Consider the following 16,912-nt stretch of genomic DNA (forward strand, 5'->3'; position numbering starts at 1 on the left):
ATGAGATTTAGTTCTTAAGATCCAAGAGCATTCATTTTCTGTCTGTCATGAAGTACTTGCATTTTAAAATTTGCACACAGGCTCAAAAAAACCAACCAATTTCATACTCAAACCTCTTATGTTAATATAAAATTAGCAGACAGAGTTATTAAAAAATCTTTATCTTAACCTTCATCTCAAGTGAAGGTTATTCGTTCACCTCGAACGAAGGTTATTCATATCGCTGCAATCATGAACTCGCTGTCATGAGAAAAACTTCCAGTATTTGTTCTCCTCTTCTGAAGTACAGTCTCCCAAAGAAGTCTCAATCCGATTCCAGCAACAGCATCTATAAAATGAGGATGGAGCCAGCATTCTATTGCACCCTGAAGCACTTCATGAGATGATTTTGTGCAATGTGATTAATTGCAAGCTCAAAGGACCACAGAAGCTGTGTTCAGCATGCACACGCCAAACTTACTAGAAAAAAGCTTATGCTGCTGGTGTTAATGCTGTGAGAATTCAGGACTTGTAACAGTTTTAAAGGAATTCAGCTTTCTCAGTCATCCCCCTCTCTTTAATCAAAGTATTTCTTCCCTTCCTGAGGAAGTCATGTGAAACCCTGTTTACTAAAGGATGTCTGTAATACACTATCTGGAGATCACTCTAGCACAGTATTTGAAAACCTGGAATCATCCAGAAATTTAAAAATTCTTTGTATAATTCTTTGTATAAGTGTATTGTACAATACACTTACGTAACTGACTTGGAAGTACTGTGCACAACAAATGAAAAACTTGAAATCTCAACCCTATATTCCATTTTTTTTTCTTTTGTTTGTTTAGTTTGAGATTATTTCTCCAGCAACATCTAAAACTGTAAAAGAAGCCATCCTAATATGAGAAGCTCAATTAAGAAATCCAGAAAAACACATTAGTGAACTTCTGTTCAAAGTAGCAGACAGATTACAGTAAGTCAACATGGGCATCTTGTCTTACTAAATAGGTCCCAATCTCCCTGCTCTAAGCAAGAATTTATTTATTTTAACACAATCTTAAAAAAAATCCTTAGTTGTTCGTTTCAGAGAAAGACACTGCATTGGAGAAATATATCCCAGCCTAAGATTGTATCACAGAAAGGAAAAGTGATTATTCTTGCACTCTAAATAGCATTCCAAAGTGTCTTGATAAAACTTCACTACTGTTTTTTCTACTGAGCCCACCTAGCACCCTCTCCAAGAGACCAGAAGAACAGAAAAAAAGCAGAATCACACACAACCTGGAGTGCTATTATTTTACTTGACTTGCTTTCTTTCTCTCAGTTATGTTTATTTCCTCTATTCAAGACCTTCATCTTACCTAGTGTGGTATTACACTAAAGCATAAGAACTCAAATATTAGTTTATTTTAATCACACGCTCTTAAATGTACACAGCATCAGAAGTTGCTCACTTTTTTCACTAACTTTCCACAGTTTTTAATTGCTAGATGGTTCTTCAACCATTTTTACTGTTCCTGTTTTAACAAAAAAAGCTTACAGTGGGATTGTTGCACTCACTGAATTTGAATCTCTAAAGAGATTGATTGTTTGCAGAATCAAAGTACTTTGAATACAGGACTTCCTAGCAAAGCAAAATAACAGCTCTTTCTTTATCTCGGTACTTGAACAGAATGATTTTCTTTACATGCTGAAATCCTAATTTCAAATTATTCCTTTCTGAGCTACTGATAATATTTCATTATCTCCAAGGCAGCCAAAGTCAGCTCCCACAGTTTCAGCAGGCAGGTTTCTTCTCTTCGCAAGAAAAAGGATGAGCAGTTTAGATCCCAGCAGGAGACAAAGTAGCATTTAAAAATGAAGGTGAACATTCCCCCCTCTTCCGTTCATGATGGAATGGCAGTAGAGAACATTCAATTTTAAATATCAGTCTCTCATTGTGGTGAGAGCTGTAAGCACAACTTGAAGTTTGTGCTGTAAAGATAATCCCCTTGAACCTGAACTTTTTCATAGGGGAAAAAAATTGAATAAAATAAAGCTTACTTGAGCAACTTACAGCACAGACATCTTAGGTACAGTTAATCTTACTATTTTTCTACACTGTTAAAAAGACAAAGTCTGCCTGTCCTACATAGCCCTACAGGAAGGTGTGGTGATGTATCTGAGTGATACTCTCACAAGCTCCATGTTTTTCCAGATAAATCATCAGCGTTTGCAACACTTCCTTATACCAAAGGCTTTTCTTCCCCTTCCTCTTTCCATCAACATATTTATTTTCTCTAGACCTTACCTCTCTTCTTGCCTCTTACTTCTGTCAGGCACCAAACAGGCACTCTTGCAAAAGAATCTTTTTCCCTGTCTATCCTTTTCTGTTCTTTTCTATTACCCAGTTACTACACCTATAAGCTACCTCCTTTTTGGTACTCAGTTACTTTGCATTCCACAGACTTTGCCACTTGCATATTCTCAAGTGTTATATATGATACATACATACATGCAAACGTTTACCTACACAGACAAATATATTTAATGCACGACAAGCATTAACATGTTCTCCTATGGAGAGACAGAGCAATGAAGATTTTTTTTTTTAAAAAAAAAAAAAGCCAAACAGCCAAATCTTTGTTGTTTTCGTGACAGTATCTTTGGGGGTCCTAAACTCCTAGAACAGCTGATATTTGAAAAACAAACAAACAAAAAAAACCTGTGAAGTATGAGTAGCCCTGAGCAGTCCCAAGCATCAATTAAGGGACTTTTAACACTTAGACCCTCAATTTGAAAGTCAGGGATCTGGACCACGTAAGATGTTGGAGAAAGGAACACATGGTTTCTAATAATAAACAACTTCTTGATCAACAAGCAGGTGCCAGAAAGCTTTAAAGCTTTCTTATAATCACCTTGCATGACTAGACTTCAGCTTTTTGTTAAGATGTTTAATGATCATCAGCACTACAGTAAGAGTTCCTCTCTCTAGAAGCAATCATCTCAAGTGCCTTTGGTTTGCAAGACATATTCAAACACACTATCATACACAAGCCAACAAATGAATATGAATTCTCATAACACACTGAACTTCTTCAGCTTGACATCAGCAGCTTTTCCATTCACATACTCCATCTTTCACGTTTTCCAAACATGCAGCTGTATACAATCCTTGAAGAAAATGTTCCCTCACTCCATTCTTTGCTGTTCTTCTAAAGCAGAACCTCCACTTAAAATGTGTGGAACGGGCTGGGGGAAGGGGTGGAAAAGAAGAACAACAGAACATACACCACCACTACTCGTGCTTAGTACAAAGATTTAAACCTAAGGCTTCATAGTGAGCAATTTTTGGTGCCTGCAAAGCAAGACTGCCAGTGCCATAACTTCCTCAACAATAAACCTGGATAAGCTGCCAAGAAAAGGTGTCGTAACCTCCCCCGACTGTTCACTCCCAACAGTGTGCTGCTATCTGCTCCCGAGTGCCAGGGAGAGACCATGAGTGCCCACCCAGGGAAGGAAATGCAGGAAATGACCTGGGTTAAACCCGGGAAGAAAAACAAAAAGCGTGCCTTTAGCCTGCATCAGTTCTCAACCTGGTTCACTCAGTGACAGTATGAACTTTCCCTGAGGAACCGCAGGGGAGAATAGGGAGCAATAGGAAGGACATCAGCAGGGGAAAGCTTCTCTCCAGCAGCAGTATCAGGTGTAGACCTCTGATAAAATAAGTTCCATATTGCTGGGACTGCTTCTGGGAGAACCACTAACATAATCACACAAAAGTTGGGTGCTCTGCAGGACAACAACTGGAACTGTGAAGGTGCAAATGCCTAGCAATACATCCATAACACAGCAAGATGAGAAGCACTGCACAAAGCCCTTCACTCTCCCGGATTAGGAAGCTCCTGCTCAGAGGACACACTGCACCTGTAGCAACAGAGCAGTATCAAGGAACTAATTGCCGCTTTCTGCTAAAGCACGGACCTGTTACACGGGAGCGGGATTCTAGCTTAAAGCCACAGAAACCCAGCGGCACGGGACGGCCAGCCCGGATGGCCAGGCATCCCAGACATGGGCAGCGGCCCGGCCGCCGTTACCCGCGGGGCCCCCGGGCTGCGGGCCACTACCGGGCTGCGAGACTCGAACTTCCGCGGGGCTCCGCCGCAGCCCCCCAGCTCTCCCCTCGCCCCGCCGGCTGCCTTCGGCCCGCTCAGAGTCCAGCACGGAGGCGCTGCCTCGCCCGCCCCGAACTCTCGAGCCGGGCGCTGCCCTGCCCCCCCTCTCCCTTCCCCTCCCGTCCACCTCCTCCCTCGCATCGCTGCCGGCCGCGCCCGGGCGGCAGGACACTCCCGGCGCGCTGACCTGGGTGTCGGCTGCGGGCAGGCCGCGCACGTAGCCGTTGCGGAGCCCTCCGTGGGCCGCGCCGCTGCAGCCGTTGGCACGGGGCTGAGCGCCCGGCGCCGCCGCAGCCCGCTCGGGCCGCTCCATCCCGCCGCTGCCGGACACGATCGCGCCTCTCCCGCTCCGCTGCCCCCACCCGGCCGCGCCGCGCCGCACCGGAAGCGCGAGCCGCTGCTTCCCCCAATGGGCTGCAGAGACGTCACGCTCTGGGAAGAGACGAGCGGCGACTGAACGCGGCGTGCTGTGGAACACGGGGGGAGGAGCGGGGCGTGGGGGCGCGGCCCAATGGGGAGAGCAGCACGCCCGTCAGCGAGCGGGGAACGAGGGGAAGGGAGCGGCCGGCCAGTCGCAAAGCATAAAGCTCGGAGCGAGGCGGAGCCAGATGGTGAGAGCTGCCCAATCAGCCCTCAGAGACAGAACCGGGAACGAAGAGAAGGGGATAAGGAAACCAATGGCGGCACGAGACGGAGGGCGGGCGCGAACCGGACTGCGGGCTGTGTCCAATGACAGGGGGAATCGCAGGGCGGTGCCTGAGGCGGCAGCCAATGGGGCGCTTGGGCGGGCTGGCTTGTCGATGCTCGTCCGTGTGCGCATCTGCTCCAGTTGGTGCTCCTGCTGTTCCCAACGGTGCTCTGGTCGCTGGAGCAGGAGGAGAGCTGTGGCCGATAAGCGCCGTGCCCGCTCTCGTTGTTCAAAGTGAAAGAAATAATAAGGGAATGGGTTTCCTTGGGACGTGGGGTTGTCCCTGGCGAGCGGGCCTCGGGCTGGGTCACAGCGGCTTTCGTGAGGGACAAAAGAAGCCGTCAGTGAGCGTTGGGATGGGAGAGCTACTGGGTGAGATTCACCAAGCAACGATTTTAAGATGTTAAAGTCAGCTGCTGATGCCCTCGGATTGCCAGGGAGAGGAGCAGTTCTGGCCCTTGTTTGCCTGGACAGCAGGTGACCCGACAGACAAACCCTGCAGACCAGTTCCACACACAGCTGAAGTCAGTAGCGTTTACACGGGGACTTCAAGCTGTGTCTGCCTGAGTGCCTTGCTGGGGTGGTACCCTGGCTGCTGGTAGGCTGATAATTGCCTGTGTTTAGACTCACTGTATGTTTGACTATGAATTTTCTGATGGGGTTTGGAAATACATTTGTCCTGAGACCAGACAAACTAAATGCTCTGTCCTCAGTTTTGAGGGTTCATATTACTTGTCTGAGCTGGCAAACATCACACCAGAGGAAACCAAAAAGCGTCTGTATCTGCGCCCTGTTTTATACAACTTCTGCCAATTCTCAGCACCATAGAATCATAGAATGGCTTGGGTTGAAAAGGACCACAGTGACCATCTAATTTCAACCCCCCTGCTATGTGCAGGTCGCCAACATAGACCAGGCTGCCCAGAGCCACATCCAGCCTGGCCTTGAATGCCTCCAGGGATGGGGCATCCACAACCTCCTTGGGCAACCTGTTCCAGTGCATCACCACCCTCTGTGTGAAAAATTTCCTCCTAATATCTAACCTAAACCTTCCCTGTCTCAGTTTAAGACAGTTCCCCCTTGTCCTGTCACTATCAACCCTCGTAAACAGCTGTTTACAGCCTGAGGGGCTAGCATGGAGAAGGCAGCAAGAAGTGGTTGCTGAGTTGCAGGTTGAGAGATTTTGTTTACTGTCATAGCTCCCCTCAAAAGAAACAAATGAAAAAAAACCACCTCTGATAGCTGTTAACAGATTTTGTGCCTTCCCTGTCAATAAATTAAGGGCTTTCAGCAAGTAATTTGAACACCTCAGTGGAACTGTTCCCTTTGGAAAGTTTTTGTTCCTAGATAATAAGGAGGACATCTGCAGCCTAAGAAGCAGAGACTCAATACTCCACCAACTCTGTGGAAGAGTTAAACTTCTCTGCTGGGGTTGATAATAAGCGCCATAACTATATCAAAGCACCAGTTAAAAACTTAGTCAACAGCCATATTTTTTGTAAATAGGTTTCTGAAGATACGTGGCACCTGGTTTGTGTAACATGCAACCTTTTGTCACCAAAGACATCCTACTCAAATCTTAAATTAACACAGTACATTTCTGCTATGTACAGCGATTCCAGGAATAGGCAGGTACTTCATAGAAATTGTATGAACATTCCCATGTTAAAATGTGTAAAATCTCTGTGCTTTGGATCACAGGTATGCACGCTGACTGGGAATGCTTGCCCACGCACCCAGTCCTGCAGTGAAATAATGTTGGCTTTCCAACCTGTAATTTGGGTTGGCAAGTTTAATTCCCAGATTTTGCTGGTACCACCAATAAAAACAAACTCCCACAAAAGGAAAACCACACCACCAAACAGCTGGTAGGAGGAGAGCAATAAAACTAAAGTGCCTAAGTACATACTGAAAATGTAGAAGAGTTTGACCTTTGATTTCTCCAGAGTAATTGAGAGGGAAGGGCTGTAGTATTTACTAGAATGTAATTTGAAACAACCAGAGTAAATCTCAGCACAATGCAAATTTAGCAGGTGGATGAAGTTGAGTGAATAGTCTCATCCTCTTCTAATTTGCAATTATTGATAGTGGGTTTTGTTCTTTGTTTCTCCTGTGTTGTAGTTGCATCCTGGGGTCTCTGTCGTGAATCTCACTGCAAGCTAGATACGAATGTAGGGTCCTTAGCAGAAGTTAATTAGTTTTTTTGGAAGTCATTTTTCTTTCATGAGGAAGGCTTGAGAGAGCTTTACAGTTTCTTTCAGCCCATTTATGGGCAGAGCAGCATGTCCAACATGCTTCATATCTCTGACTCACCTATGGACACGAGAGGTTTTCATAATGAGGATACAAATACAGGCACAAGGATTGCAAGTCCAGGCTGGGTGTGAGGGCACAAAGTGTTAGATCTGTGTGAGGCCATATTCCTGTTCTTACGGGCTGTGGCTGCTCCCGTATCTGGACTGCCACTGGAGCACGTACAGACTTGTCTGAGAAACATTCTTTCTTCACCTGGTTTCAGTAAGCAGAGACAAAGGATGGGATGGGCCACGTCCCCTCTCTCATGTTACAAGATAGGACTGTGAAGCTGGTGCTGCTAGGAAGGTTCTAACGATCAGAACAGCAATCACCTGTGCTCAGCATTTGGATGTTTGTGGCAAGTGGACTTGCTTCATTGCATGTGCAGTTAGTGCTGTTGGTAAAGCACGTGGACTGCTCTTGCTGCTGAGCTTTTTCTGGAGAAGGAGCAGAGAGCTTTTGTAGAGCTGAAATTACTTCTGAGGAAATGTAAAGAAGATTATGAATGAAAAAGCAAGGAAATGAATGAGCAAGTGAGAGAGGCGTACTAGGGACCCTCATACTATATCATTTTTTTTGAAGGATTTTCCCCCTGTTGCCATGGTTGACTGTTGGTATTTTCTTTCCTGCTCCTCTCCACCTGAACAGAAATGATTGAATCGTACTGGCCAGTTTGTGCCATGGGATCATGGCCCATCAGCCAGCACCTGCAGGGAATGTCTGAGGCAACACCCTCTGTCCCCTGCCCACTGTGTACGCAGGAGTTTCATTTGCTGATGCCTCATTTCTGGAGTGGACAAGCTGCTTCTGCTGCTGGGCATTGGATCACGCTGTTACATTACCTGTTCAATGAGAGAGCCCAGACGCCTTCCACACATGGGCACCTGCAGACTGTCCTGAAACACAACTAGCACAGACTCGTACAATACAATGGTTTCAGTTTTGGTTTAGGAATGACAAGAAAGAAAAAACATTAAGGAACCTGCTGATAAACCCCTGCAGGACCTGGCAATCTCATGCAGCTGTTGTAGTGCTTCTCTGCACCTGGGGCCTCAGACCCACCCTGTCTTCTGCAATGAACCAGGCTAACATGGAGCTTGAGGGACACCTTTCCCCTTCTGGTACAGAACGGGAGGAGGGAAAGCCACACTTACCCTGGGGTTGTAGTGACAGAAGAGCCCAGGATGTCCATGAGGACAGGTCCCAGCACGGGGATGCATCACAGGGCACAGCTGATGCCATAAGCAGCATCAAGCACATCCCACAGAGCTCCTGGTATCATATCTGTGGGCAGCTCGGATCAGGCTCAGTGTGACATATGAGGTACCTGTGTATATGGGTGATTGCAGCTTGTGTCTCTGGATTACATGGCTGCACAGAAGATGATCTAAATAAACTCAGAACAAATTGAAGTTCTGAACCTCCTTTTAGGTCCCAACAGGAGAAGACCAGCCTGCTTGAACAGAGAGCTTCTGCTGATACTCCAGGAAAAAAAGTGTTTACTATCCTGAGAGTTCTCAGCCCCCAGAGCTGGAAGATGGTGATGAGGAGGAGAATAACACCTAATTCAAGAGGAATTAGTTAGCAACTCACTACTCCATGTAGACTGTCACAAGTCCATGGGATCAGATGGGATCCACCTGGGGATACTGAGGGAGCTAGTGGAAGTAACTGGTAAGCTACTTTCCATCATTTATCAGCAGCCCTGTCAACTGTGGATGTCTCAAATGACTGGAGACTTGCTAATGTGATGCCCATCTAAAAGGAGGGTCAGAAGGATCTGGGGAACTACAGGGGAACTGTCAGCCTGACTTTGGTGTTGGGGGAGGTCTTGGAACTGACTGTCTTGAGTGCAATTACTTGGCATGTTCAGGACAACCAGGGGATCAGGCCTGGCCAGTATGAGTACATGAAAGGCAGGTCCTGCTTGACCAACCTGAGCTCCTTATGTGACCAGGCAACATGCCTAGTGGATGAGGGAAAGGCTATAGATATAGTTTACCTAGACTTTAGTAAAGCCTTTGGCTCTGTCTCCCACAGCATTCTCGTGGACAAGCTGGCAGCCTATGGCTTATAAACAGCTATATTTTTAGCTGAGTAAAAACTGGCTGGAGAGCTTTTCCAAGAGAGTGGTGGTGCATGGAGTTAAATCCACTGGCAAACGGTCATGAGTGGTGTTCCATGAGGGTCAGCAATGAGGCTGGCCCTGTCTAATATCTTGATTGATAATTTGGATGAAGGGATGGAGTGCACCCTCAATAAGTTTGCAGATGACATCAAGTTGGAAGGTATTGTTGATCAGCCTGAAAGTAGGAAGGCCCTGCAGAGGGATCTGGATAGGCTGGATTGATGGGCTGAATCCAATTTGTGAGCTTCAATAAGACCAAGTGGCACTTTGGTCACAACAAGCCCATGTGTTACTGCAGGCTAGAGGCGGAGTGGCTGGAAATCTGAATGGATAAAAAGGATCTGAGGATGTTAGTTGACAACTGGCTGAACGTCAGCCAGAAGTGTGCCCAAATGGCCAAGAAGGCCAATGGCATCCTGGCTTGTATCAGAAATAGTACAGTCAGCAGGACTAGGGAGATGATCATCCCTCTGTATGTGGCACTGGTGAGGTCACACCTCGAGTACTGTGTTCAGTTTTGGGCCCCTTGCTACGAGAAAAACATTGAGGACCTGGAGTGTGTCCAGAGAAGGGCAACAAAACTGGTGAAGGGTCTGGAGCACAGGCCTTAAGAGGAATGGCTGAAGGAATTGAGATTGTTTAGTCTGGAGAAGAGGAGGCTCAGGGGAGACCTCTGTAACTTCCTGACAGGAGGGTGTGGCGAGGTGGGGGCTGGTCTTTTCTCCCAGGTAACAGGGATCGGATGAGGGCTAATGGCCTTAAGTTGCACCAGTGGAGGTTGAAGTTGAATATTAGAAAAAAAATTATTCTCAGAAAGAGTGTTGAGGTATTGAAACAGGCTGCAAAGAGTGGTGGAGTCACTGTCACTGGAGGTTTTCAAGGGAAGTGTAGATGTGACGCTTAGGGACACGGTTTAGTGGGCATAATGGTGATGGGTTGATGGTTGGATTAAATGATCTTTGTTGTCTTTTCAATCTTAATGATTCTAAGATTCTTTACCTGTGAGCTGGCAAAGCAAATAGTCTTACTAAGCCATCTGTATGAAGCAAGAAACTGTATAAGAAAAATGAAATGAGTCAAATGGAAGAGTAGACCATAAGTAACAAGTTAGTCAGGGATTGCTGCACTCCGAACTCATATGGATAGAGAGCTTACATCACTGGCATGAATCAGTGCATACAGTTGCTAATCATCTGTAGGTTTGGGGATCACAGAGCTGTGAAGTTTGAACAGCAGAAAACAAACTCAGGAAGGAGCAGCTAGGTAACCAGTGGGACGTTTATTTTTAGGTAGCAGAAAAATTTTTTGTGTTTCCGTGTCCCAAACAGAACTTGGGCCTTCCTTCTACAATAATTAGAGATTGTCAGAACTTATGTCTGTGGGCTATAATTTCTTTTGAGGAGAGAGTTGGCAGCTGAGACAAAACTAGTTATGTGAATGAAGTCAGCTCTGTGGGGAATCGAACATCTCGAGGTGGCTACAGTCAGAAATGAGCCTAAATCTTTGGCTTTCACATTTGCAATTCAGACAGAATAAGTCGTGATTCAGCGCTTGCATTCAAAGCGGTTAGTAGCAGGTGGGTTGCTCTGGGAAGGAACAGTCCACAGTCTCCAAGTATCTCTCCTTCATCTTCAGTCTCCGGGTGAAGCTGAACTAAACGTGAACTCACTACTGAAGGTGTAATTGAAAAAGCTACACTTTGGGCAGACCTCTGCAGTGCTGTGAGGTGGGTGTTGGTTTTGTTTCTTGTTTTTCTTTTACAGTTACAGTACCTTAGCACTGAACCTTCAGGGACTGTGTAAGGAAATAACTCCAGGGAGGCACTGAATTTTAGCTCGAGTTCTGAATGGCAGAACATGTGTCTGAAGTTTAGGGAAAGAATCAGCAGGAGTATGGAAAGCTCTTTGGGGATCTCATAGCGAATTAAATAGCAGTTTAAGAAAACACAGAGCAATAATAGTGTCCCAGGAGAATCTGTCAAGACAATAGCTAAATTTCCTGGAAAGCTGGAGAGGACTTGGAGTAGCCCTTAAGAGGGAATGATGCTTGTTTGGGAGATTGGCTGGTCTGGTGTATGAGTGACAATTCTTCTGTCCTCAGCTTAGGTAAATGTTGAATGCTCACAACAGATTGCTTCCTTCTGCTGCAAGCAGGCAAGTGAAAATAGGTACCACTATTTTTTTTAACAATGTAGTTAGCTGGTTTAAATTTAGCTAAGCTGAGAGTTCTGTTTCTGCTTCTGGAAAGACTCTGTCTCCCTGAAGCCTTCTGTGGTGAATGCCACAGTTCTAGAATCACCACAGCTTTTGTTTCACCTTTTCACTAATCTTTGGATCAGAATTTGTATGTTTGCCTGGAGAAATTAGCCGGGCTTTCAGTGAAATGGGAAGCAAGTCAGGATGGGAGATTTGTGATTGGAGATGCAAGAGGCCTGAGGGGATGTAGGTACTGAAAAATGTGTATGAATATGGGTCTGATGAGCCATAATAAAACTGATGTAGGATGGGGTAGATGATGTGTGTAGGATCTGGGTGTTGACCAGCAAAACTAAGCATGGGCGGGAATCCAGTTTATTAGAGGGGATTAATGACTTTAACCACCTACTTAACCACCTACATTTATTACTCCTTTTACGTACAGCTTTAATCCTTCAGTTAAGAAAGAAGTAGGTAACTAACTGTACCCAAGATTTGTTTTTCTGCAAGTTTCAATTGGGGCTGACTGCCAAGGTCATCCTCGCCTTGTTTGAAGCCTTTGTGATTTATCTGTTTTTCTTCTCATCCTCCATTTTCAAGACTCCAGTACAAAATAGTATTCAGAAAGTACCTTCTTCCACCCGGTTCAAACTTCTGGATATGTGCCTTTCATTTGATCAGTGACTTGTGTAGTACTTTAGAGTGGAGAATGACATTTCTCCATAGCTGAGATGAACTGTTAGTTACAGTTGACTTAAGGCCAGCAGTAACATTCACCCACCTTCACTGTTTCACCCAGCCTTTGGCAACACCTGCTTTTTTCTGGAGTCTTAAGTCTGAATCTTTTCTTATGCCATCACAGTGGAACTACGTAGTGATGTGTCCTCTCTCAAGTCTCCCTCTAGCACTATAGGGCCAACAAAAATAGGGCCTTACATTCACCACTGACAAGAGTTGATATGAGTTAAAACTATCCTAGCAAAAAACAGTGAGCTGTGTTAAAAGAGCAGGAATGGCAGATTTGGGAATGAACAGCTGAGGTGAAACTCATTATTTTATCATCATTCTCGTCTTGTGTTAGCTTTTGTTAACAGCAGTGTGGTCTGACAAAGTGTGGTCAAGATGCAGGATTACAGGCAGAATGGAGGTAAAATAAGTGTGTATATAACTGAAACAGTGGTTGGAAGCATGGTAATCTCAGCAGCTTCTGGTCTCATATGTGGTTCCTGTGGTATGTTGTTAGTCGTCTGTATTGCCTCAGCTTTCGTATTCTTCCATGGACATTCACTGTCACTTGTGCCCACTTTAGCTAAGCTGAGAGTTCTGTTTCTGCTTCTGGAAAGACTCTGTCTCCCTGAAGCCTTCTGTGGTGAATGCCACAGTTCTAGAATCACCACAGCTTTTGTTTCACCTTTTCACTAATCTTTGGATCAGAATTTGTATGTTTGCCTGGAGAAATTAGCCGGGCTTTCAGTGAAATGGGAAGCCATTGCTTCCCAACCCATGGCTGCTCAGTTTGGTGCGTGGTAAGGCAGTGTGGTAGAACCTGTCCTTAGGTTTTGGATTCGTTTCCTTGCTGATAATGCTTCCTGCACCTAAACAGGCCTCAGTCTCTTGTCCGTTTTGGGACTCCCTAGAGCATTCACTGTTAGCTCTCCCACCTCAAACACAGGATTTTATCCTGCATACTTGATGTGATGTGGGCTCCTTTTTAATGGCATGCGCACTTGTCATCCCAGCTCTAGCGCTGAAGAAAGTCCTGTTCCTGTAGGCACTGGCCAGGTTCTGTGCTTTTTTTGTCAGCACTGAGCCAATAAGTTGATTTTTATTTTTCATTTTTTGTGGCTTGCTTTCTTCATCCATAGAATCAGTTTAGTGAGACCATTACCCTCTCCATGGAAGACGAGGAGAAAGGCTGCATCTGTGCGGCATAATAAACAAAGCCCTAATTTACATGTAAATGTGTGTGATATCGCTGTAGCAGCAGAGTTGTACCAGTGAAGCCCTCCTTATGTGCAGGCAGCTTATGTCAGCAGAATGGGGTGCTTTTTTTTCTTTTTTTTTTAGCAGAACTTTTCCAAGCACTGTCAGCCAAATCAGCAAAAAACATTCAATACCAATATAACTGCATCCTCATTAGGACCCAGAGCCTCACGGTAGTTTAATTCCTAACTTCTTTCTAGGCACTTAAATGCCTTTGATAGCCTGGGCCTAAGACTTAGCTATATGGAAGAGAAACCAAACGCTCCTCCCACTAATATCCTGGCAAACAAGTTCAGAACAGATGCGGCCTTTATCAGTAGCTGCAAGCACTTTGAGAAATGGGTAGAAGCACTGGCAGAGGGTGTTATGGCTGACTTCAAGGAGAACTGCAGCTGTTTCTCCTTGTTCTGACAATATTGCTGGTACCACAGGAAAGCGGTCAAGTTCCCCCTTATTCACCAGGTCTTATGTGAAGAGCAGAACTAAAAGCCCTTGTAGACCACTGACACTACTGATAGGGGAGTGGAAGAGAATGCTCCATGCAGTGTCACTTGGGTGGCCATCCTTGTTCCTCTTGTGAAACTCTGTGCCAGCTCCTGACTTTTGCAGCCCTTTGGTTGCAGCATGTATGAGAATCAGAGGATGCTTGTCCTTTGCTGAAGCCTTCTCCTTTGTAGCCACTGTCCCTGGTCCCATGGCTCAGTGACACAGCCTCTTTTTTGAACTGTGACACAGCCTCTTTTCTTCAACTCCATGTCCCTGTAGCCCCCAGTTTCTGACCATGAAGATTGTGGTATAACATAATTCTTGTCAGCTGAGAGCACCTTGAGCACTTGGCACGAGTCCATAGAGGAATGCGAAGAGTCACTGACCTTTGAACATGCCTTAACTTAAGGGAATTAAATCACAGCTCCTCACCTCGGCATTTAGCATTGAAGAGCTGCCATAAAGGTCATAGAGCCAAAGCTGTGAGAAACTGTGGTATCCAGCTAAGTCTGTCAGTTTGGCAGAGAGCTTGATCAGCCAGGGAATTAGTGGCAACAGGCATTATATGTTTATTATGTAGGAGTCAGGACTGGGCATATTGTCCTCTGACTGAAGTAGGAGGGCACGTGGGGCTGCAGTGTTCCATTGAAAACATGTCTTTGTTGATAGCGTTCATTTCATCCCTTCCTTATGCTTTTACATAGATGACACATGAGAAGAGAACATCCTGTAGAGAAGAGAGGTGGCAAGGATGGTATACTAGCATGAGAGCAGTGACCAATCCTTAGCTTGGAGAAGGAATGAAGGAAGAAGTTTGTCCCCCTTTGGGTACCACACAGTTTTGCAGGTTTTTGTTCTCCTTCCTGTACTCTTTAGAAAAACCTGGATGAAGGGAGGAAAAGCTTGATAGAAGATATGGTTTAAAGATTTGTTGTTATTGCTGTTTTTTATATACCCACCTTTCTACTTCCAGAGTGAGAAGAATTCTCCTTGAATGGGGACACCTCTCAAGGTCATTTCATGCCTGTGCAGAATTCACCCAGTATGTGGTGATGCATTGCTGACAGATCCTTGGTAAGTGTGATATAGGTTCCCTTAGCAATAGGGGTCAGTAGGTTTTTTTGCATTTTTCTGATGACAAATGATTCATTGTTTTTAAGCTATACTAGATTCACTAAGATTTGATCTTAGATTCATTATGCATCCCCCACCCTCTGCATAGCAAATAGTCAAGGATATCTAGCCATTTTGAATCTTGTTAAGTTGCTGTCTTCGTTGTTCAAATTACCATTTATCTATATCAGTAAATATCTGCCTTCCTCTTATGAGTGAAGCATGCAGTACCTCAGTGTCCATCTGCAACAGGTCAGTTCAATTCAATGATCCAGCAGAAAAGAATCAGCCAGAAAATTGACTCATTTTCCTTCAGAGCAGTGAACAGAAATAAGAGGTGAGTGGGGGAAGGGTAAGGTGGTCATAGGGTAGATGTTAGAGGAAACTACCTTTCCTGTGAAGCAAATTGTTCTTGAATTACAAATATGGTATTTGGGGTGATGGGAGAACAGAGAGAAACAGCTACTTGAAGCTTAGTCCAGAGAAGAAGATGGGCACTGGAAACCAGAAGACTTATAAAGACTGCTGATTCTCTTTTTGATAAAGACATTATTACTCAGATAAGAAGAGAGAGACTTTAGCCATGCAGTGCAATGGGAGGGAGAGGGAGAAACTGAACAGAATCATTAATCATAACTATCTACTTAAAAACTTTCAATTCAAAATCAAAGTAAAAGCTGTATTTAATCTGGGGAAAGGAAAGACGTTCCAGTAGGGGAAGTGTGCCCCAGAACCAGGGATAGATGCTTAAGATTCTGTCAGAGGGACAGTGTGACATCTGAGGCAGGACACATACTGAGTGCTTGGAGTTGTCTTGCTTTCTTGTGCTGCTCACCGTGTGTGTTGATCTGCATCAGCCAAACAGGCTGGTAAAAGTGGCTCTGTGTTTATTCCCCTAATGCAGAAGAAGGAGAGATGTGTGTGTGGCAAGTGTAAGAAAGATATTCAACATTCATGGGAAAATCACAAGCCTGGCAAAGGTGCTGCAGGTCTGGGCCGTTGCTATATCAGACATAGCCATAAGGGGGAAGTGTGTGCTCAGACATTAGATGCCTTTCTCTGTGCCAGAGCGATGTCAGCTTGGTTGGCTGTATGTAGGCTCTGCAGGCTGCAGAGACCCTTCCCGGGTTCTACCTCTGTGTGGGGCTGCACATGGGGTCTCTGCTTTCAGAGAGGTACCCGAGGTCAGGTATAGTCAGGCATACAGGTAGTGAAGATGGGAGTGAACGGAGAAAGGAGATGCATGGGAATTATGTGCTTATCCCTTCTTGGAGAGAGGGGAGGATGTGCTGTGCAATCTTGACCAGTACTGAGATAACTGGGGCCACCTTGTCCAGAGGTGCTGAGCCAGCAGGTAGGGAAATCTACTTCAGCTGTGTGCTTGTACATCAGGTCACTCTTCCATTAACTGGATCACACTCTCAAAAGTGGGCTGAAGTAAGCAGGGGGAGCTTGAGAGGTTTACGAAGAACAGAATATGGGCAGGCATCCTGCCTGCAGTCTAAGGAGACATTACCTGGGGCAGTTTTCTGAGCATTTTAGAAGCCACGTGTGTAGAGCACACAAACAAAGTAGTGGCAATGGAATGTGGTTGCAACTGCTTGGACCCCAGTGGCTGGTACAGTATGAGCTACCTCATCATTTGCTAGATGCCAGTCATTTGCCAAGGGCTGATTAAAACTCTCTGCAGCATAGAGCAGAAAAGGACACTGGTACTGTGTGATACAGAAACTTCAGGCTCCAGCAACTTTGTGCCTGCCGGGCCCAACAGGCCCTGTTAGCTGGAGCTGCCATGTATGTGTGTTTGAGAAGTTTCTACTTGCTGCCTGAACTCACCGAGGGCTGGTCTGTACCTGCCACAGTGGCACTGCCTAAGCTCTAGCTATGCCAGTAC

General features: G+C 45.4%; 1 protein-coding gene across 1 annotated transcript in view; it reads right to left on the reverse strand.

Annotated features, from left to right (window-relative positions):
• Positions 1 to 4,495, reverse strand: part of SPTLC2 (serine palmitoyltransferase long chain base subunit 2) — a 60,973-nt gene extending 56,478 nt beyond the window's left edge. The window contains exon 1 of the mRNA XM_052695559.1: positions 4,318 to 4,495. Within this exon, the coding sequence (XP_052551519.1) occupies positions 4,318 to 4,443 (126 nt within the window). The 5' untranslated portion in view covers positions 4,444 to 4,495. The remainder of the gene's footprint in view (positions 1 to 4,317) is intronic.
• Positions 4,496 to 16,912: the final 12,417 nt, after the last annotated feature.

Source organism: Tympanuchus pallidicinctus, unplaced genomic scaffold (assembly GCF_026119805.1).
Source record: "Tympanuchus pallidicinctus isolate F22 unplaced genomic scaffold, pur_lepc_1.0 scaffold3, whole genome shotgun sequence".
In the NCBI taxonomy this organism is placed as follows: domain Eukaryota; kingdom Metazoa; phylum Chordata; class Aves; order Galliformes; family Phasianidae; genus Tympanuchus; species Tympanuchus pallidicinctus.